General features: G+C 46.6%; 2 protein-coding genes and 1 non-coding gene across 5 annotated transcripts in view; 2 read left to right on the forward strand and 1 right to left on the reverse strand.

The window, feature by feature from the left end:
- The first annotated feature begins 808 nt into the window (after positions 1-808).
- LHFPL7 (LHFPL tetraspan subfamily member 7) lies at positions 809-6,379 on the forward strand. The gene is made up of 3 exons (XM_081542962.1): positions 809-1,010; positions 3,787-3,925; positions 6,092-6,379. Exons 1-3 carry the CDS (start codon positions 810-812, stop codon positions 6,352-6,354), a joined length of 603 nt encoding a protein of 200 aa, XP_081399088.1. The 5' UTR covers position 809; the 3' UTR covers positions 6,355-6,379.
- A 3,427-nt stretch (positions 6,380-9,806) lies between these two features.
- On the forward strand, positions 9,807-9,879 carry TRNAG-UCC (transfer RNA glycine (anticodon UCC)). Its single transcript has one exon. It is a non-coding gene; the product is annotated as a tRNA-Gly (tRNA).
- Positions 9,880-11,363: 1,484 nt separating this feature from the next.
- Positions 11,364-22,882, reverse strand: part of SGSM1 (small G protein signaling modulator 1) — a 78,272-nt gene continuing 66,753 nt past the window's right edge. For 2 of the 3 annotated variants that reach the window (XM_081542959.1, XM_081542958.1), the window contains 7 exons: positions 20,135-20,244; positions 18,196-18,292; positions 16,359-16,526; positions 13,408-13,492; positions 12,429-12,483; positions 12,055-12,149; positions 11,364-11,646 (listed from right to left, as the gene is read on the reverse strand). In XM_081542959.1, the coding sequence (XP_081399085.1) occupies positions 11,637-11,646; positions 12,055-12,149; positions 12,429-12,483; positions 13,408-13,492; positions 16,359-16,526; positions 18,196-18,292; positions 20,135-20,244 (620 nt within the window). In that variant the 3' untranslated portion in view covers positions 11,364-11,636. Of the gene's footprint in view, positions 11,647-12,054; positions 12,150-12,428; positions 12,484-12,532; positions 13,493-16,358; positions 16,527-18,195; positions 18,293-20,134; positions 20,245-22,882 lie in introns of those variants that run through there. The other variant, XM_081542960.1, reaches the window with a different exon arrangement.

The raw sequence follows: 22,882 nt of genomic DNA on the forward strand, positions 1-22,882 counted from the left end.
ATCTCACTAGACTCCGTTGCCTCCTTAAGGCTCCCCGTCTTTCTACAGAGGAGACTGACAGATGATTGGGGGGTGTTTAAGACCCAGCAGCTCTTGTAGAAACTTTCTCCTTGAAGGATTGAAGAAGAATTGAAAACTAAATAACTCTTGGCATCCTATGATTTAGAGACATTTAAGGATGAGTCCAGGTTCCACCTGACCTCTGTGGCAACACATAAAACAGCAATAAAGCAATGCCATTTATGTACATGAAAAATACACACAGACTGAACAGCATTGGTTTTGCAAAAATACCTCCAAACAAAAGATAAAACATTAAATACTGGTCAGAGATTGGGAGGAGGCAGCCAATGAGCAGGGTGGTTGCTAGAAACACATCATCTGTGTGTGATTTTGAGAAAGGTCCCCTCTCTGTGTAGAAGCAGACCTTAGGAACAGTGCAAGCCTTGATAGGCAGAGCGAATGAATGAAGAAAGAAATGAATGAATGAGTGAGACATGAGAGGGGGCTTGCATGGACTAGTGATGTTCATTTCTCAGGAGGACTGGTTGTGTGCCAAAGTCTGTGTAAGCACTAACATTTATTCTAAAATTTGGATTTTTGACTTCCAGAATGTGTTAGGGAAGAGCTCCACCCCAGTTATGAACAAATCCCAGTTCATCCCAGGCCAAAGCGAAGTTAATGACCTGGGATCTGAAGACAGGACCAGATCCCTGGCTGGTGGGGAAAACAGGGACATCCTTTCCAGACCCCGTTTTCCTCCTTGCACGAATCTTGTCTGTTGACTCCTAGGTCACTGACAGGCCCTGATGGTGGGCAGTGTGTGGGCAGCTCTGGGGCTTTCCCTCACCTGCATCTCGGCTGTCAGCCTCGTTTCCCCTGCCTGGTTCCAGGCCACCACCGTCTCCTTCGGTGTCCTCGCCTACTGCTCCTGGCCGCAAGGTGACAGCTGGAACCAGAGCTGTGGGACCTTCCAGTCCCTGGATGATATTCCTGACTTCGCCTGGAAGGTGAGACGTGGACTTGTCAATTTATTGCAGCTTCGAGGGGTCAGGAGCAGGGCATTCTCAAATGCATCAGCGCAAAAAAAAAAAAAAGCAAAGTTCTGCCCACCTCCCTTCCAACCTCTGACTCTGTAGGTGTGGGGTGGGGTCTGGCTATGTGGATTTTAGCAAACACCCAGGTTGATTCTGAAGGCAGCTGATGGCCCATGCAGTGCCTTTATACAAATTAGGAAACGGTCTGACCTGTCTCTTGAGAAACCTGTATGCAGGTCAGGAAGCAACAGTTAGAACTGGACATGGAACAACAGACTGGTTCCAAATAGGAAAAGGAGTACGTCAAGGCTGTATATTGTCACTCTGCTTATTTAACTTATATGCAGAGTACATCATGAGAAACGCTGGGCTGGAAGAAACACAAGCTGGAATCAAGATTGCCGGGAGAAATATCAATAACCTCAGATATGCTGATGACACCACCCTTATGGCAGAAAGTGAAGAAGAACTAAAGAGCCTCTTGATGAAGGTGAAAGAGGAGAGTGAAAAAGTTGGCTTAAAGCTCAATGTTCAGAAAACTAAGATCATGGCATCTGGTCCCATCACTTCATGGGAAATAGATGGGGAAACAGTGGAAACAGTGTCAGACTTTACTTTTTTGGGCTCCAGAATCACTGCTGATGGTGACTGCAGCCATGAAATTAAAAGACGCTTACTCCTTGGAAGGAAGGTTATGGCCAACCTAGATAGCATGTTTAAAAGCAGAGACATTACTTTGCCAACAAAAGTACGTCTAGTCAAGGCTATGGTTTTTCCAGTGGTCATGTATGGATGTGAGAGTTGGACGGTGAAGAAAGCTGAACGCCGCAGAATTGATGCCTTTGAACTGTGGTGTTGGAGAAGACTCTTGAGAGTCCCTTGGACTGCAAGGAGATCCAATCAATCCATCCTAAAGGAGATCAATCCTGGGTGTTCATTGGAAGGTCTGATGTTGAAGCTGAAACTCCAATACTTTGGCCACCTCATGCGAAGGGTTGACTCATTGGAAAAGACCCTAATGCTGGGTAGGATTGGGGGCGGGAGGAGAAGGGGACGACAGAGGATGAGATGGTTGGATGGCATCACCGACTCGATGAACATGGGTTTGGGTAGACTCCGGGAGTTGATGATGGACAGAGAGGCCTGGCGTGCTGCAATTCATGGGGTCGCAGAGAGTCGGACACGACTGAGCGACTGAACTGAACTGAACTGAACTGCCCCTTCCTCAAGACACTATGCTGCCATCTGCTGGAGAATTACTTTAATCAATATGCATTTCTGTGATGACTCCCAAAGGCATCTCCTAGAGTTGTGCAGTGCACAACCTATACACACCTACCTGGTCACCCTCTAGGCACTGCTAGGTTTGAAAACCACGGGGCTAAGATGTTGAAAGTCTCTGTTTTGATGCAAATTACCAATTCAACAATCGGGACAATGGGTCGGGACTCCCAGTTCAGCACCTCTAAGCAAGACTGTGTGCGTGCTTAGTCCAGTCTGACTCTTTTCGACCCCAGGGACTCTTGCATCACCTGCACTGGCAGGCGGATTCTTTGCCACTATGCCACCTGGGAAGCCCATCTAAGGAAGATTACACAGCCTTCAAATCAATACAAAGGTGCCTCTCTTGGTGACCTTGTTGTATAGCAGGTACTCAGTAAAGGGAAGGTAAGGTGGTAAATGCAGATCTTAATTCTATCTCTAGGGCTTAATTAGCTGTGTGCCCTGAGGCAAATGACTCTAACTCCTTATAATCTGGTTTGTTTATATGTAAAACAAAATACATCATGTATACAGAGTACATCATGTGAAATGCCAAGGCTGGATCAATCAAAAGCTGGAACAAGATTGCCAGGAGAAATATCAACAACCTCAGATATGCAGGTGATACCATTCTAATGGCAGAAAGTGAAAACGAGCTAAAGAGCCTCTTGATGAGGGTGAAAAAGGAGAGTGAAAAAGCTGGCTAAAACAACATGAGAAAAACTAAGATCATGGCATCCAATCCCATCACTTCAAGGCAAATAGAAGGGGGAAAAGTGGAAGCAGTGACAGGTTTATTTTCTTGGGCTCCAAAATCACTGTGGACAGTGACTGCAGCCATGAAATTAAAAGACGCTTGCTCCTTGGAAGGAAAGCTATGACAAACATAAACAGCATATTAAAAAGCAGAGACATCACGGTGCTGCCAAAGGTCCACATAGTCAAAGTTATGGTTTTTCCAGTAGTCATGTACGGATTTGAGAGTTCGACCATAACAAAGGCTGAGCAGTGAAGAATTGATGAGTCCCTTAGACAGCAAGGAGATCAAACCAGCCAATCCTAAAGGAAGTCAACCCTGAATATTCTTTGGAAGGACTGGTGCTGAAGCTGAATCTCCAATACTTTGGCCACCTGATGCGAAGAGCCGACTCATTGGAAAAGACCCTGATGCTGGGAAAGACAGGGCAGGAGGAGAAGGGGGCAACAGAGGATGGGATGGTTGGATGGTATCACTGACTCAATGGACATGAGTTTGAGCAAACTCAGGGAGATAATGAAGGACAGGGAAGCCTGGCATGCTGCAGTCGATAGGGCTGCAAAGAGTCAGACACAACTTAGTGACTGAACAATAACAACAACAAATCAGGGATAATAATAGCAAAGACCTTGTGGGGTTTTGAGGACTCAGCAGCTGATCATTTAAGCAGAGGGAGTGCATGACTGCCCCACCCCAGTCGACACTGTCCCTCCTCTCTCTTCCTGGCAGGTTTCAGCTGCAATGCTCCTTGGAGGCTGGCTCCTATTGGCTTTCAATGCAATTCTCCTCCTGTCCTGGGCCCTTGCCCCCAAAGGACTGTGCCCACAGAGGGGCAGTGGTCCAGTGCCAGGGGTACAGGCAGCAGCAGGTAAATTTGATGTCACATATAAGTGTTCCAGACATGTTTTTGGAATGAATGGATGAATGAATGAGCGAGCCTATAAGCAGAGACTTGCCTCCTGGTTGAATCACAGAGATAAACCCTATGACTGCAGACTATTCCTGATCCTTTAACAAGCCAGAAATTGGGGGTAGGGAATGGTATCCTTAACATCACCCTCTCTTACCCTTATCCAAACTCAGTCCTAATAGTTGTCCTCCTTTTTTTCTCTCCTGTGCATCCACTTTGCATCATTTTTACCAGGACCACCATATACAGTTGGGCAGGTTGTGCACTGCACAAGGGCATCCAGCTGAGGGCTGAGAGCTGCGGCTGCCCAGAAGAACTGTTGTTGTTACTGTTGTTTAGTCACTAAGTTGTGTCCAACGCTTCTGTGACCCCATGGGCTGTACCCCACCAGGTGCCTCTGTCCATGGAATTCTCCAGGCAAGAATACTGGAGTAGGTTGCCATTTCCTTCTCCACGGGACCTTCCCAATCCAGGGATCAAACCCGTATCTCCTGCTTGGCAGGTAGATCATTTATCACTGAGCCGTCTCGAAAGCCCCCCAGCCCAGAGGGTTGCTTTTCTCTAATTCACACATCAGCTTTGGATGATCTAGCTCAGGTCTTGGTGGTAATCCTCATTCAATTAATTCTTCACCATCTCCCACCTGGATTAGGGGTGACCACCTCACACATCTCTCTGCTGCCACCCTTGTCCCCTAGAGTCTGTTCGCCACACCTTGGCCAAGTGAGACCTGTTAAAACTGAAATCAGATCAAGCCACCACGTCAATGACTTCCTGTTACCGATGAGGCTCCACTGAGGTGGCCCTCATTCCTTCACTGACCTCAGCTCTTAACTGGCTTCGCCAGGCTCAGCACGCACCAGCTACACTGGCTTGCTTTCTGTTGCTCATAAGCACCAAGCATGTTTCCTCTGCCTGGAATGTTCTCTTCTCATGTCTTCACAGCTTGCTCCTCCCAATTTATTAAGGGCACTGATCAAATCTCTCTCAGTGGGGGTCTCCCATGACCTCAAGGTAAGAGAGCTCCCCTCTCCTTAGAGTCTCCTTCCTCTTGACTTGCTTTCTATTTTTCAGAGCACTTACCTGAAATATCTCATCCGCCTGCCTGATTATTGTACATCTCTCTCCACGAGAACATCAGCTCTGTGAGGTCAAGGACACGTCTGCCTTGACATCACCAGCACCTGACACGGTGCTCCGCACACAGAGGCGCTCACTAGATATTTGTCGAATCAATGAATGGAGACACAGTCCTTGTCCTCAGCTTGCACAGTGTCTAGTGGCAGTTATAACTTGGTGGATATTTGGCACAATAGGATGAGCACAGGATGTAAGGAAAAACTCCAAGAGGTACCTGACTCAGTGTTTGGAGGGGGTGTTAAGGAAGGCTTCCTGGAGGAGGCATCACTGAGATGAATCTGGAAGGATGAGTGGGAAATTAACCAAATGTGGAAGGGCGTTTTGGGTAACAGGAACATCAGGGGCAAAGGCATAGAGAGATAAGAGAGCAAAGCACAGGCAGGGAACTCCAAGTGGACAAGTGTGGCTGAAGGGGGGCTGGAGGTCACGTGACTCTCCTGCGCTGGGACTGCCTCCAAAGTGAGGAGGTGGCTGGTTCATTTGCTTAGTATTACTAGTGCCTTCCACAGAGCCCCTAACAGTTTTGAGGAATGAATACATGGACGGATGGGTGGGCTGGTGGATGGATGGAGTGGGGTGTGTAAGTAGGTGGATGAGCTGATGATGGATGGATCAGTAATATATTACTGAATAGGTGGATGAATAGCTAGATGGATGGGGAAAATGGGTGGAGGGATGGATGGATGGGGGGGTTGGTGGGGGGGCAGGTGGCTAAGTGGGTGATTGGACAGATGGAAGTATGAGTGAATGGATAGGTAGAGAGAGGAATGGAGAGCGTGAGTGGACTAGAATATGGTTGAAGGGATGGGTGAGTAGATGGACAGATGGGTGGAAGGCTACTTGAGTGATAGGTGGATGCAAAGATAGATGAGCCAATGAATAAGTGAATGGATGGATGGATGAGTGAGTGGATGGGAGGACTGGGATGGAAGTCAGCCCAGAGCCCCATGACCAACACACCGGTTTTCCCTCCTGCTATCCTAGCCATTGCCACCATTATGGGCCTGCTGGTTTTCCCCATCAGCTTGGCCTCGCCGTTCGCCAAGGAAGCCTGCGTAGCTTCCTCCATGTACCACGCTGGTCAGTGCCAGCTAGGCTGGGGCTATGTGACTGCCATCTTCAACGCAGTCCTGGCCAGCCTCCTGCCCGTGATCAGGTGGCCCCGCGTGACCGAGGTCCAGCGGAGGACCATCTTCTTCTCCAGTGACACTGAGAGCATCATCCTTGTGCCAGAAACGACCAAATAAAAATATCTCAGGAGGAGCACAAAGAGCCCAGGCTAGAGTTGTATGAAATCACCACACACCCAGGTTCAAATCCCACCACCTCTGCTGCTTGCTTGCTGTGTGGCCTTAGGCTAATTGCTTCACCTCTCTGGACCTCAGTGTATAACTTCTGTAAAATGGGGTGGCGGGGGTGGGGGGTAGAATTTGAAATAATGCCTACCTCAGAGGGCTGTTATGAGAATTAACTTAACATGCTGTGTATAGATAAATTAGCATATATTAGGCAAACTTTAGCTGTTATTATTGTAATCCCGACCCCACAGGAGGATTGTGGTGAGCATAAACCTATTCATGAAAAGTGCTCGTTACTCAGATACTACACCTTTTAATGGGTATGTGCATATTCTCTCTCTCTTCCCTCCAGTTCTGTAACTCCGCCTCTTGGTGAGTCTGGAAAGTGTTTATTTTCCCATCAATGAGAATGTCCCCTTATAAATGAGAGCTGGTCCAGTGTTGGGCGGGGATTTGGCGGGGGTGGGGTCAGGTGTTAAGGACCCGTCTCACCCCTCCATGCAAATAACCCCACTGAGTGAAAACCTCACCGTTACTTGGGGCACACGAGGCCCCTTGAGATCCAGTTCTGACCTCTCTCTTCAGCTTCTTTCTTGTCACCCACTCGACCCCGCGCCTCTGCCTCCAGCCATGCTGACTTCTGAGCCCACAGTAGGTCTCTTCACAGCTCCACACTGCTCTCTCTGCCATGGGGTGCTGGAGTCAGCTTGTTACCTTTGCCGACCATGACCCAGTGCCCTGCTTTGGGAGCAGCACCTTAATCCTCCCTTCGGAGGTGACCCTCAGCCGCTTTCTGACTGCGCTAGGCTTTAAGCTGGACAAATAAGACATTGTAGCCAATCAGGAATGGTCGGAATGACTGGTTCAGAGATGGGCCTGGGACCTGTATAAACCAGCATGGAGGAGAGTGGAGCCACGAGATGGACACAGATGGAGCTCTAAGGCTTTCACTTGACTACCTGGATCCAACCACGCCTGCTCCCCTACCTGTAGGACACATGGTGACAGGCAGCTCCAGGCTGGCATCCCTCTAGCTTGTGGCTGCACCGGAAGAAAGCGTGAACCACTCTCTTCCCAGGGAAGGAAGCTGATTGGCCAGGACTGGGTCATGTGTCTGCCTGGGTAGAGGCGGGTGTCAGCAATCTAGACTAGAAGGCCATAGTTATAATGTAGGCGATACAGTTTCCCAGAAGATGGGAGAAGTTGCTGGTCCTGGAATGGGGTAAGGATGCTGAGCAAGCAAAAAACACTCAGTGCCCAACTCCTCTCCTTAAGGGAAACTTTGATATCCTCACTTCACAGAAGTGAAGACTGTAGCTCAGACTTGCCCAAGGTCACACAGCTGATCAGCGGCAGAGCTGGGATTTGAATCCAGGGCTGTCAGACTCGGTGATGGAGGCAGAATGACATCTCTGCCCTGACCTAGCTCATCAAACTCTTTTGGCTTTAAACATTCAACTAAGACCATCTGTAAACAACAGCACTATATTATTACAGCAATTCTATAATTTTGAAAAATACATCGGCCACTGAAAATGCAGCCTGCATTCATCTCTCAGAAAATAAGGACTATAATTACTTTTAAGAAGTCACAGAACAATGGAATAAGGTAATAGAAAACCTAGGAAGCTGCCCCATGGTGAGCAGATGGACTCGAAGACCCTTGGTATGTTTCGAATGTCATCAGAAGCACGTTGACGGGAGTCAGGCTTGAGTGGGAAGATTTCAGGAACCCTAAGCGGCATCCCCAGTGCAAAAAGCAGCAAGCAGATAGATGCCAACAAGAAGAAGCCCAAACTCAGCCTCAGGTCACCCACCTGCACTTGAAATGAGCCGCCTCCTCTGTGTAATAACCTTACAACAGTCCCTGCCCCCCCCCCCCCAAGTTCTTTAATCATCTCTCTTGACCAGGCAGCGTGGCTAGGAGGATCTTAGTTCCCTGACCAGGGATTTAACCTGGGCCCTCGGGCAGTGTGGCGTCCTAACCACTGGACCGCCGGGGAAGTTCTCTTTCGTTTTCTCTCTCAACAATTTCAGCAGTGCCAATGGGAGCGATTCTTCAGCCTGTGAAGCACAAGCATTTCCACAGACACCATCTTTATTTGACAAGAGACAGAGGGATCTGTCTCATATTTCTCTCCATCATAGTAAGAGGCACTCTTTGTTTGGAGGAGCGCTGCCCCTACTGAGGGAGGCTGGAAACCACTGTGCTCCACAAGCCTGATAAAGAATGCCACGAAGATACTGGGGGAGTCTTGCCTAACGCTCTGATGTAATGGAAAGTCCCCAGGGCACTGCAGGGTTCGGAGGGTCATCTGAATTCTGCTAGGTTGACTCAGAGGATCTGACTGTGCTCCCTCTAGAGTCTACATCTGTCCTGGGCTCAAGCTCTCAATGTGTCCAGTGGCTTCAAAGCCAGAAGCACAGAGGCCCGAGAGCCCTTCCCTGAGTCAGCAGAACCCAGTGCAATCTGCAGAGTCGGCGTGGGTTTTGCTCCTGCCAAGAACTGATGGCCTCACCATACTCGCCTCCAGGGGCCCTGTCACAGCCCGAGAGGGCTCAAAGCCCATCCCTTCCCCAGTTCTCCTCCAGGAGCTGGGTCCTCTCAGGTTTCAAAGTCTCACCTGAGAACCAGAGCAAGAGGTGATGGGAACTCAGGAAAACTGAGGTCTCAACCAGGAAATCGTTTCCAGCGACGCTCGGGCCAGAGGGTCCCAGTGAAAGAGGAGAGCCAGGACTGAATCCACAGCCAAAAATGTCAAAGTGTTAGTCACCTAGTCATGTCCAACTCTGTGGGACCCCACAGACTATAGCCCACCAGTCTCCTCTGTCCATGGAATTTTCCAGGCAAGAACACTGGAGTGGGTAGTTGTTCCCTTCTCCAGGGGATCTTCCCAACCTAGGGATCAAACCCGGGTCTCCCGTATGGCAGATGGATTCTTTACCATCTGAGCCACCAGGGAATCCACACCCAAGGGAGGCATTACTACCTCCAGTTTGCAAAAATGAAAACCAAGGTTCAGTGAAATAAAGTCACTTGCCCAAAATCACACAGCCAGGAGCTGGCAGACTTGGGATCCTAAGTCATCACTCCCCAAACATGTGGACAAAGATACAGAATGTAATTTTAGCTGGTTCAGTGAGAAAGTCACTCCCACATCAATCCTTCTTGACGTCCTCCAAGAAGAAAAGCTCATCTGGCACTAGTACATCTTTAACCTCTCAGACCCTTATTATATCTCTTCTTAACAGCGAGAGAGTAGGCTTCAGGAAAGCCTTTGGTGGGAAACAGTACTTTGGTAAAATAGTAATATTCATTTTTACAACCATCTTTTGTTTATGCAAATGATCCTGGCTTGCTTTTAGCTTGAAGTTTAAAAAGTGAGTTGACTTATGGGATCTCCCTGGTGGTCCAGTGGCTAGGACTCCATGCTTCCAATGTAGGGGATCCAGGTTCGATCCCTGGTCAGGGAACTAGATCCTACATGCCGCAACTAAGACCCGGCACAGCCAAATAAATAAGTAAATGTATTTTTTTTTAAAAAGCTGAGTTGATTTAAAGAAAACTAGTAAAGATATAATAGCACACAGATATGGTCCAAATCATATAGGGGGATGGCAGGTGACTTGAGTTTGGGAGAAGCTGTCATAAAACTTGGGGAGAAGACTCATTGATTGATGGATCTAATGTCTCTCAAACTTGAGTATCTGTTTGAAAAAAGAGAAGTGATCTAAACTAGTTCCTCCCACTGCCTTTAGCTGTACCCTCACTTCCCTTCCCTGCCAGGCTGCTGGAACATCAGGCCTGGGAGAGGAGGAGGAAGATGAAAAAGGATGGCACACATGGGCACTGGCCCTTACAAAATGGGATGGTCAGGAACTCCTCAGCTCTGCGTAAGTGCTTCTCAACTGTCCCCAGGGACTCTTCCAGACGCCAAATGGAACGCTTGAGGTGAAAAGCAAAGGGAGTATGGTTTAGAAGGGAAATGGTGGAGCAGCCAGAGGGGCCTAACCCAGCATGTTGTCCTAAATGGGAACAGCATCATTCAGGTGAAGACATGGTAACAGACAGTATCCACATGCTCGAGGCTACAAGGAAAGGAGACAGAAGGAGAGGAGAGGAACTGGGGGCGTGGGGGGAGGAGAAGATAAAGACGTGGAGGGAAAGATGGAGAAGGCAGAGGAGGAAGACGAAAAGGGTGGGAGGGGGACCTCACAGTGACAACTGTGTGTGCCATGCACATGGCAGCGAAGACCCCTTGTCCCACCCCCGAGTTGAGTCAAGGAAACGTGCCTAGTGGCCCAAGACTCATCTTCTCACATCTATGCAAGGTGTAAACAGCGTGTTTAGGAAAGCTTTTACAAAACAAAAATATTTTCTTAGAATTTTTGTCCCCTAAAGTATATTGTCCATTACCATATGTACACCATATGGAGGGACTTCCCTAGTGGTCCAGTGGCTAAGATTCCGAGCTCCCCGTGCAGGGGGCTCAGCTTTAATCCCTAGTTGGGGAACCAGACCCCATATGCTGCAACTAAGAGTTCCCCATGCAGCAACTAAAAAAAAGATCCAGCACCACAACTGAAGATCCCTCGTGCTGCAACTAAGATTCGGCGCAGCCAAATACATGAATAAATAAATAAATATTAAAACAGAATCATCATAAGCTAAATAAATGGCTGTCTGATGCCACTAAGATTTGGGGTGGTTTGTTACTCAGCATTACTTGTGGTAACAACTAACTGATACAAAGGATAACACAAGATTCACCAGCCTTGCACTTTCTGGGGACAGATCAGGCAGCTAGCATGAGAATCTGTTCCTCTCTGGGTCTGGGTCAACTGGGGTGGGCTGGGAGGAGTGGGGTATGAGGACACACTCTTCAGAAGCAAACATTTCTTTCTTTCAAATCAAAGAGAAAATCCCCAAACACAGAAGCAAGAAATAACCCAGGTTCACACAATTCTGTTTATATATATTTTCTCTCTATATAGACATGACTCTTCAGTAAACAGTAACAAGATATGTTGGCAATACTGAGTAAAGGAGAGCCCTCCATAGATAAAACGACCCCCACGGATTTGATTCAGGGACACAGGACACACACACAACATACAGAGACCCAAATAAACACAGTAAGCCCAATAAATAAGCATTATTTCAAATCACAACCACGACACTCTCTGGAACACCATGAGAGAAGGCAGAGAAGAGATCTTGTGCTGTACTTTCAGACCAGTCTGTCAAAAAATAAATAAGAATCAGAAGGTCTAGGACCTGGGTCTTGCTAAAATAACATCCTCTGTAGTGAAGACTTGAATGGCAAAATAAAACTCTTATCTAGAGGGAAATTTCATACGTGATCACCCGTCTCGGGAAGGCAGAGGGCCAGGGCGAGGAGATGAAAGTAGCACGAAGCTTTCTTCGGAAGCGAGGCCCATCTCTCAACCATCCCACCCAGGACACCCCACTTGGGCGGAAGTTCAGATGCAGCCGAGAGTGCTGGGTCCAAGGGAAGCGCCTTCACAAGCACGCCAGGCAGGGACTGCGCCCCCTCCTGGTTTGCTCAGGACGGGAGGACTGATGGCGCCCCCTCTGTCAGGGTTTCAATGTGCCTGACAAGTCTCCTCTCCTCTCCAAAATCCTACCTGCCATTCTTGGGAAGAGCATTCTTCTTGGACTCTCTCTGTTTCTCCTGACTCTGGTCCATTCTCAGCAGAGAAGAGCTGGCACAAGCGTTCTCCTGGGAGGACAGGTAGGCAGGGTAAACTAGCTCGCCTAGGGTCTGTTTGGGGGGTTGGTGACCCTTTGTGTGACGACATGGAGGGGACCATTTCCAGGCTGGGCTGTGACCCGGATGCTAGTTCATCGGCTGATTTTTTTTTTTCTTCCCCAAGGAGAACACCCGCCCCACCCTACCCTGGCCAACCTCTGTCCTCCTCTCTTCCCTTTATCCTGAGTAAGCAAGGGCACTTAAGGAAATGCCAGCCTCCTTGAACAAGTGGCTTGCACCAACACACACCTTCCAAGCTTCTGGAACTCCGGACCCAATGTAGGAAGGAGAGGCGAGGTCCTCCCTAGGATGAGAGGAAGGGGATGTGGACTCTGCCCTGCCTGGAGTGGGGGCTCTGAGCAGGACCATGAAGAGGCCTGTCTCAAGCTTACAGACCCTTCTCACAGGCAGATGCCTTTTGTTAAAGAAGAAAAGAGTCTCTCCCGGGGCCAGGGGGAGGAGGAAAAGATGAGAAAATACAACAGCTGAAATCCCCGACCCCAGGAGAGATGTGCAGAGGACCCCATGTCCCTTTTCTAAATGGGAGGAAGTCTCAGGACACAGGTGGCTCAGGTACAAAGAAAGTGGGGAGGGAAAAACCTCCAGTGGTTCTCAAACAGGGGGCTGCCTGGCAATGTCGGGAGAAGTTCTGGATGTCATAAGGTGGTGGTGGGGGGGCGGAGGGCGCTACTGGCATCTAGCAGGGAGAGGCCAGAGATGCTGCTCAACGCCCGACGGTGCACAGGGCAGTGTCCTTCATAGAAAGATTCTGTGCCAGCAGTGCTCTGCACCCAGCCACGCTCTGGAACATCTCCAAAGGCCCCTTGAGAGCTCAGAGGCAACCCCACAGACCCCTCCTACACCCGTTTCCGAAAAGTTCCCAACCCAAGTCTCATCAGACAAAATAGCTTGGAGGCATGGGAGGGAAAGGGGAGGAGACCATTCTGGAGACCACGAATGAAGACGCCCCTTCTGCCCACCAACAAGCCCCAACTCCCGCAAGGGAGAAATCCCAAGCTTGGGCGATCTTTGGTCAAACAGGAAAACGTAAGGCTGAACTGAAGGGGCAACCTCTCCACCCCCACTCGCCCAGTGGCCACAGTTGGGGTGCTTTCTCTTTGCACAGAAGTCCATGCTCGGGAACAGACGTCAGGACCTCGCTCCCTGGGTGGCTCGGAGGAGAAGCAGGCAGGACAGGTGGGCGGGTGGGCGGTGACGCGGCCCTCACTTGTTCTCAATCAGAGTCTGCACCTTGTACACGAGGTCCCGGGCCAGCTTCAGGACCTGTTTGGTGTTGTGTCGCTCGGCCATCTCTGAAAGAGTGGAAGGCAGAATCTCATGAGCATTCTCTGTGTCTGTCCTTGGGTCATGCTTCCAGCAGAGACCCTGAGAGGTCTCTGGGGCACCCCCATTCCCATCATCAACTGGCATCACCCCAAGAGTGGCTCTGGAAGCAGAGAGTTTGGGGACAGCCTGCGACTCCAGACCTCAGTTTCCTCATCTGTGAAATGGGAACCATAACAGTACCTACTTCACAAGGTTACTGTGAGATCAAACAGGATGAAGTGTGTTTGTTTAAAAAATGTGTGTCTCTGTGTGTTTAAAAAATGTTAAGTCTTCTCACCATCCTCCTATGGACACAATGACTGGGTACCTTTTAAGAAAGCAATGTTGGGCACAAGGTGGACGCTTAAAAGCAGAGAGGGAAGGAAGCAACAGGAGACGAGAGGGGAGGGGAGAAAGCACAAACAGCCATTTTGTCAAGAATAACACACTATGATCAGCTTTTTGAAAAATAATAATCCTAAATTTAGACATTTGCCATAAAGAAATCATTTGGTAGAAGAGAAAGACACTAAGACCATGGTTCTCAAATTGAGTGCCCAGGGTACCACTGTGAACGCATGGCGATTTGGGGGAAATACGGTGATCCTCCACATCTGTTGAACACCACATAAACTGCTAATGTGAGTGAGTTTGAAATTTGTGTTCCTATCAGTGGTTTTATAGCTTTGCAAAAAAACTAAGTTCTCAGCAGGCAGTTCCCATGATAAAAGCAAGTATCATGTGAAAATCACTGCGGAAAAGGAAGTGAAGGTGGTGAGTTCAAACTGATTCCAAGATTTGAGACGTTGGGCAAAGTCCAACAGGTGAGCACACCCATTAGAAACTACTTATTTAAATATAAAATATATTATTTTCTTTTGACTTACATGTGCTATTTTTTTCAAATGGCTACTACGTTGTTAGGATAGATATACTTATTAGGTGGTTTGGACTTAATTATTCAATAGTTACTGAATGGTCCGGGATGTCATGAAAATTTCACAGAGACACTAGAGGTGCTATGAACTAAGAAAGTTTGAAAACCTCCACGCTAAGATATAAATTGCTTTGAGTTCTCAATTATAACCTCAAACAAAATCAACGTAGATGTTAAACCAGAAAGGATGGTTAAGTAAGTTATGAACAGGTGCTTGAGGTATATTCTGCTTTCTCAAAAAATTATTATATGGAAAATGGTTTTAAAAACATCAAGTGGAAAAAAGCCTAGATACAACTGGATTCTGTAAGTCATGTCCTACTCTTTGCAACCCCATGGACTGTAGCCCACCAGCCTTCTCTGTCCATGTGATTTCCCAGGCAAGAACACTGGAGTGGGTTGCCATTTCCTTCTCTGGGGGGATCTTCCCAACCCAGGGATTGTCTCTGGGTGTCTCCTGCATTGGCAGGTGGATCCTCTATGGATTCTCCATGGATTCTCCAAACCATATACATAAGTTTGGAAAAGACTGGATGAAAAAAATAGATGCATAGAACAGTCTTATGGACTCTGAGGGAGAAGGTGAGGGTGGGACGTTCTGGGAGAATAGCATTGAAACATGTGTATTATCATATGTGAAACAGAACACCATTCCAGGTTCAGTGCATGAGACAAATGCTCAGGGCTGGGGCAATGGGATGACCCAGAGGGATGGGATGGGGAGGGAGGTGGGAGGGGGGTTCAGGATGGGGAACACATGTAAACCCATGGCTGATTCATGTCAATGTATGGCAAAAACCACTACAATATTGTAAAGTAATTAGCCCCCAACTAAAATGAATAGATTTATTTAAAAAATAAATTAATTAATAAAATAGAAATAAAAATACAAGGATGAAAAAATAAATAAATAAATATTTTTAAATGAACCTACTAAGTGCAACATGGTTTTCTGGATTCGATCCTAGAGCAGAGAAAGGACATTAGTTAAAAACCAAGTGAAATCAAGTAAGTCTGGAGGTTAGTTGCTAGTACTATATCAATGTTAATTTCTTTGTTTTGACACATGTACGAGGATCAGGTAACATATTAACATTAGGCGCTGCTGCGTTAAAAGGTACTGGAAACTCTCTATACTATCTTTGAAATTTTTTTCTAACTCTAAGATTATTCCAAAATAAAAAGCTTCTGTAAAAAAAATAACTAATAATGTTTCCAGTGTAAGGTCATCACTGGTGGCTTTTTTTCTTTTTTTTGCTTTATCTAAAACCTTCTTTAGTTTAAGAAAATGTTTTAATAGTGATAATAGCAACAGCTTCTATTCAAAGCAACAGCTGTGAGCCAAGTACCACGTGACTGATGGGCCTGACATCCCTGTGGTCTCATTTAATCCTCCTGACATCTCTGTGATGGAGGTGTCAGTACCATTTTATTCCCAACGGATCTGAAGCCCAGAGATGTGAAGTCACTTGCCCAAGGTCACACAGCTCCCAGGTGGCAAGACTGTGCCTTTTTCATGCCACCTTCCTGTATCTGCTTTCCCTCCACACGTCAACCTTCTGAAGCAGACACTATCCCTCCTGTTCCCAGGTGAGGAAGCAGATGTTTAGAGAGAGGGGAAGTGACATGTCTATGCCGCAGCTCGTTCCCCCAGAGCCAAGACTGGCCCCTGAGCCTGATTTCAACACCCAGGCCCCTTCAGCCAGATCCCTGAGAGAAACACACGAGGATCACTCAGCATTATAAGACGTCAACTCATTCACTGGGAAATAGCCACAGGAGGTGGGCAGAAGCCTCCTCCGTCCCCTTCATCTTGAATCAATCTCAGGGACTCTCCATCCATCCCTTTCCAGGACCCAGGAAGGGGCCCTCCAGAAGCCTACCCCCTTCGGATGAGACCCTGATCATGTGGGTACCGTTAAAAAATTTGATGATGTCTGTGAAATCCATGTTGTTCTCCAAGATGATGTCACGGTAGACCTCCACCAGCGCCAGCGCGATGAACAGGACATAGTGGGCGGACGAGACGTGTTTGGCTGCCCAGATGGTCTCCCAGACAGAGAAGACGTCATCGTAGATGAGTTCTGCCAAGACACCAACACACGCACATGCATGGGGAAAGTCCACCACGGAGCTCGCAGAGCTGCCCGCCCTCGAGAAGGATCCTAGGCCAGCTGTGCGCTGTGCTTCTGTCCTGGGGCAGCAGACAGAGCTCAGGCCAGGACGCAGGAGACCTGGGCACTGTCATTTGACAGCAGCCTCAGTTTCCCCTTTCTGTGGAATAGGTTGTGCACACTAGGTGGGTTGCATGTTTCCAGCTCTGACATCCTGAGTGGAGGAACTGGGCACATGCAGATTTGGTTTTCCTTGACCTGTCCCTGCCCTGACCCTGGACCAGTGTCCTGCTCTCTGTCTGCACCCTCCTCTAGCACCCATGGGGTACCTCCCCTTCCCCCTGCACCCAGGGAAAGTCGGCTGTTGCCTCTGGGTCTAGTAAAGACAGATAACAGAGTAAGGATGAAGAGTAAGGCTTCCTGAGTCCAATAAAAATCAGTCTGCCTCCATCACTTATGAGAAAGGTGACCTTGGGCTAGTTACTTCCCCTCCATGAGCCTTTCCTTTTCCGCATCTGTAAGTGTGGTGATGTTGGTGGAGAAGGTTGCCATCTCTTTCTCCAGGGGATCTTCCTGACCCAGGAATCAAACTCGAGTCTCCAGCATCGGTAGGCAGATTCTTTACCACTGAGTCACCAGGGAACTTCACATGGTGTGATACCAAGAGGAATAAAGGACTGAAGAGACTTCCCTGATGGTTCAGTGGTTAGGAGTCTGCTTGGCGATGCAGGGGACACAGGTTCAATCCCTGTTTGGGGAACTAAGATCCCACAAGCCCATGCACTGCCAGGAAGAGCCTGTGCGCTGCAACAAAAGATCCCACGTGTCGCAACTAAGACTCAACACATTCATATAAACAGTTACATAAATAAATATTTTTTAAAAATAAAGGGATGAAGAAATAATACATAGAAATGGCTCAGCACAGTTCCTGGCCCTTAATGAACACCTTTATACAGGTTAGGGGATTCCCAGGTGACTCAGTGATAAAAAATCAGCCTGCCAATGTAGGAGACTCAGGAGACCCGGGTTGGATCCCTGGGTCAGGAAGATCCCTTAGAGGAGGAAATGGTAACCCACTCCCATATTCTTGCCGGGAAAATCCCATGGACAGAGGAGTCTGGCGGGCTACAGTCCATGGGGTTGCAAAGAGTTGGACACAACTGAGCAATTGAGCACACACTTATGCATACAGGTTAGATATTATTACCAGCATTATCCCAGATTGGTAAGATAGCAATGCACTGTGTCAGACATCATTTCTCAGTCACCTGGGAAAGATACTCCACAGGCTTCAGAGTGCTTGGCCTCTGATAAGCCGCTTAACAGAATGGTAGGGAACTGGGCTTAGGTAGACAGACGGGGGCTCAGATCCTGGCTCTATTATTCCTAGGTCTGAATTTAGTTCTTCTCAGCCTCAGTTTCCTCATCTGTAAAATGGAGATTGTGACAACACCTTACTACACAGTGTCTCTGCAAGATAAGGTACGTAAACTGTAGTCAGAACTCAACAAATAGGTGTTACTCTTGTCCAGTGGCTTTGTCCCAACACTTTCCAGCCTTACTGCTGTGGCACCTTTTCCCCCTGGGATTCTGCTACAAAGAGTCTGGGAACAAGGTCCCAGTTGGAAGTGTGTACCTCGCTTGAAATCCAGCAGGAACCAGCGGTAGCAGAAGTAGAAGTGAGTGTAGTCCCCATTCTGATGCATCAACTCGAAGAGCTCTGAGTCCAGTATCTGTTAGAGGAAGGAAAGAAAGGCATCAGCCTCCTTGGCAAAGGGTGGGCCAGAGAGGACAGTCGAATAAATGATGCTACATCCCCGTACCAGACACCACACAGCCCTTAACAACCGGGTGGAGTTTAAAAATGGCCAAAGAATTTGAAGTGGAAATCAATCTGACGCAACCCAACCCAGTCTTTCTCTAAAGAAGATATGCAAATAACCAATATGCACAGGAACCATGCTTACCATCATCGGAAATTAGGAAAATGCAAGTCAAACCCATAATGAGCTACTATTTCATATCCACTGGGGTGGCTATAATAAAAATGACAGACAACAAAGGGCTGGGAGGATGTAGAGAAACTGGGACACTCATGTGTTGCTGGTGGGAATGTAAAATGGTACAGCTGTAGTTTTACATGTAGGTATATCTCCAACAAAAATGAAAACCTATGTCCGTATAGAAACTTACACATAAATGTACACAACAGCGTTATTCATAATAGCCAAAAAGTGTAAACAACCCAAGTATCCATCAGGGGATGAATGGGCATACAAAATGTGGTCTATCCATGAAATGCAATGTTCAGCAATAGAAGGAATGACATATTGATACATGCTGCAACATGGACGGACCTTGAAAACATTATGCTAAGTGAAGAAAGGCAGACACAAAAAGTCACATATTGTGTGACTCCATTTACATGACATGTCCAGAACAGGTAAATCTACAGAGACAGAAAGTAGACTAGTGGCTGCCAGGAGCAGGGGAGAGGGATTGCTGTTAATGGTGGTGGTGTTTGTTGTTGTTTAGTTGCTAAGTCATGTCCAACTCTTTGGTGACTTGATGGACTGCAGCCCACCAGGCTCCTCTCTCTATGGGACTTCCCAGGCAAGAATACTGGAAAGTGAAAGTCACTCAGTCGTGTTCGACTCTTTGCGACCCCATGGACTATACAGTTCATGGGATTCTCCCGGCAAGAATACTGGAGTGGGTAGCCGTTCCCTTCTCCAGGGGATCATTCCAACCCAGGGATCAAACCCAGGTCTCCTGCATTGCAGGTGGATTCTTTACCAGCTGATTTCCTTCTCCAGGGGATCTTCCCGACCCAGGGATCAAACCTGCATCTCCTGTGTTGGTAGGTGGATTCTCTACCACTGAGCCACCAGGGAAGCTCAGGGTATAGAGATTCTTTTTCAGGGTGATGAAAGTGTTCTGAAATTAGATAGTGATGATGATTTCACACCTGTGACTATTCTAAAAACCAATGAATCAAACATTTTAAAAAGGCAAATTTTACGATATATGAATTTATCTCAATAAAGCTCTGCGTGTGTGTGTGTGTGTGTGTGTGTGAGACAGAAAGAGAGAGAGAGAGAAATATACTCAAATATTTCTTTGCAGTCTGGAGGAGGAAATGGCAACCCACTCCAGTATTCTTGCCTGGGAAATCCCATGGATAGAGGAGCCTGGCGGGCTACAGTCGGTGGGGTCGCAAAGAGTCGGACACGACTGAGCGACAAAACCACCACCACCACTACCACCATTTCTCTGCAGAAAAGGACGAATACAATCAAATGTCCTGTTAAGGGCAAGGACCATGTCTTGTTCATCATTGTAGCCACAGTGTCTGGGCCAAGTAAATGCTCAGTAAGAATGAATCCAGTGGAATCGACTTGAGCTGTTGAGTGAAGGTTAAGTTGAACTGAGTTTTTCAGTTTAACTCAACTTGGCTGAGTGAAGTAGGACTGAGTTCCTGAGTTAATTTAAACTAGGAGTGGCTATTAAGTTGGTTTGTGGTCCATCGGGTTGAGCTGGAATAAGCTGTGTTATTGAGAAGCACAGGGTCATACCTGGATTAGCGACCTCATGTTGGCAAAGTGTGTGTCCATGGCGCCCCCGTGGGGGAAGTTCTGGTTCATCCTCTTCATGAGCTCAGTGAAGCAGCTGAAAGCGAGGGCCTCTGGGGAAAGAGCACAGGGGACAGAGTCGACTCTGCCACCGCCCGAGGTCCCACAGTGACGGTCCAAGCGTCCGAGCCAGTTCATCAAGTCCACAGCCAAATAAGAAACGCAAGGACAGCGGAGTCTACCCATGCACACCATTTCAAGGGATGCCCTCCAATCTTTCATTATGTACTTCCCACCCGAGAGGTGTTGAAATAGAGCATCGTTTCTTTTAGGAAACAATGGTGACAGCAAATGCTCTGTTTTAAAGATCCCTATTTGCTCTAATAAAAAGTTGACAGTATTTGGTCCCAAATGTCTTGAAAAAAATTCTGTGGGGCTCATGAAACTCTCATGTCTGAGAACCACTGTATTAAAATAACAAGTGTCAAAACTGGAAGGGTGTTTGCTGGTGCTATGTAAACGAAGGGTCAAATAACTTTGGGAAATGCTACTTAGAGAGCGACTATATATACTAAGGGGAAAAAAGGCTCCAAGTATTTCTGTAATTTAAAAGATCTATGTTGGGAATTCCCTGGTGGTCCAGTAGTTAGAACACCACACTTTCACCGCTGGGGCGTGGATTCAATCCCTGGTCGGGGAACTGCTAAGATCCTGAAAGCTGCATGGCACAGCCAAAAAAAAAAAAAAATCTGTTTCATACTGTTCAACCCAGTATTTAAAGAATAATTTGAAAACAGTACCTACTTTCTCTTAATGCCAAGTAGCTTTAGAGAAAGTTATGAGAAGGTTATCCACGTCACAACAGAATCTTGTTTGTTTTATTTTTCAGAACAGTTTAGATTTACAGAAAAACTGAGAAGAGTGTAGAGTTTCCATATACCTCACACCTAGTTCCCCTCATTACTAACATCTCCCATTAATATGTACATTTGTTACAATTAATGACCTACTGATGACACATAATTAACTCAAGTCCATAGTTTTTTTTACCTTATGTCCTTTTGCTGTTCCAAGAACTCATCTAAGAATTACATTATATACAGCTGTCATCTCTCCTTAGGCTCCACTTGGCTATAGTTGTGACTCAGACCTTCCTTTTTAGGTGACCTTGATGGTTATGAAGAGTGCATGCCAGGTGTTCTACGGGATGCCTCTCTATTGGAATTTGTCTGATGTTTTTCTCATGATAAGATTGGGGTTATGGTTATTGTGAGAAAGAGCATGTAGGTAAGGTGCCGTTTGAATCACATCATATCAAGGGTGTACGGTATCGATGTGACTGAGGACTGCGGATGGCCTTGGCCACCTGACAGAGGCAGTGTTTTCAGGTTTCTCCACTGATAGCTTCTCTTTCACCTCCCACTCTCTTCTGCAGTGAACTTTCTGGAAAGAAGTCGGTATGCTCAGCTCTAAGATTCAGGAGTTATACTTCCCATTTTTAAACAGCTTAATTGAGGTTTACACACCATAAAATTCACTCTTTTAAACGTACTGGGTTGGCCAAAAAGTTTGCTTGGGTTTTTCTATACAATGTTCTGTATGATGTTACAGAAAAATCTGGGCAAACTTCTTTGGTTTCCAATATAATTCAGTGGTTTTAGTATATTCAGAGTTGTGAACCATCATCTCTATCTAATTTCAGAACATTTTCAGCACTTCCAAAAGACACTACATAACAGCAGTCATCACTTATTTCCCTCTCCTCACAGTCCCTGTCAACCATGAGTCTATTTTCTGTCTCTACAGATTTGCCCGTTCTGGAAGCAACCTTACCTTGATGTTGCCCCAGTTTCTCAAATGTTCCTGAAGCCAGTTTTCATACTTTACTGGTTTCCTCATTAATACACTGAATAAAATCTTTGTTCATTTTATTTGTATGTGAGAGTCACATAACCTTTTGAAAGTTACATTTTATCAGTTCTGAAGTCATCCACTGAGCTGTTTGAGGGGATTAATCCAATGGAGACAAATTAAGTCCACTTGCCTGTACATCTTTTCTTGGTTTCTGAAGTGAATTTTGGGTGGCAACAGAGCTTTAACTTTTATAATCCTCTAGTTCTTTTTTTTCTAATGATACTAAGTATTTGTTTTTATTTCTGGTTTCTATATCTTCAGCAAATCAATCTGAGTTGGTGACAGCAATGGTTGGGGATTTGCTCTTACAGTTAACTATCTGGTGAGTTCTGTTGGGTGTGTAATGAAAGTTTGTTCTCTGTTGAGTGAGAGATAACAAAGAATCCAATTTCATGGTCTTTTTTTCTTTTTTGCTTTGTTCCCTTTTGGGGGGATCTGTTTGTCTATTTGCAACCTCAAATCAATTAAGAATCACATGCTCACTGGAAGAAAAATGACTCAGTTTTTGCGTTTCTGGCTCCCTACTTTCAGCAATGTTTTTATAGTTTTTTGTGTACAAATTCTGTTAAATTTATTCATAAATATTTTACTCTTCTAGATGCTACTGCAAATGGAATTGCTTTCCTAATCTCATTTTTAGATTGCTCATTTGTAATAGTATAGAAATATAATTGACTTCTGTATAAGTCCTATATCCTGCAACCTTGCTGAACTTGTTTATTAGTTCTAATATCTTTTTTTGATTCCTTAGGACTTTCTGTATGCAAGATCATGCCATCTGCAAATATAGATGGTTTTACTTCCTCTCCAATTCAGATGTCTTTTATTCCTTTTTCT

The sequence above is a fragment of the Giraffa tippelskirchi genome, chromosome 11 (assembly GCF_054371585.1).
Source record: "Giraffa tippelskirchi isolate mGirTip1 chromosome 11, T2T-mGirTip1v1.2.pri, whole genome shotgun sequence".
In the NCBI taxonomy this organism is placed as follows: Eukaryota; Metazoa; Chordata; class Mammalia; order Artiodactyla; family Giraffidae; genus Giraffa; species Giraffa tippelskirchi.

Excerpts from the sequence above, each read along its gene's own strand:
- LHFPL7 (XM_081542962.1), top strand. The coding sequence starts at position 810 with ATGGTGGGCAGTGTGTGGGCAGCTCTGGGGCTTTCCCTCACCTGCATC. Across the intron at positions 1,011-3,786 it reads TTCCTGACTTCGCCTGGAAG|GTTTCAGCTGCAATGCTCCT; the intron begins GTGAGACGTGGA and ends TCTTCCTGGCAG. Across the intron at positions 3,926-6,091 it reads AGGGGTACAGGCAGCAGCAG|CCATTGCCACCATTATGGGC; the intron begins GTAAATTTGATG and ends CTGCTATCCTAG.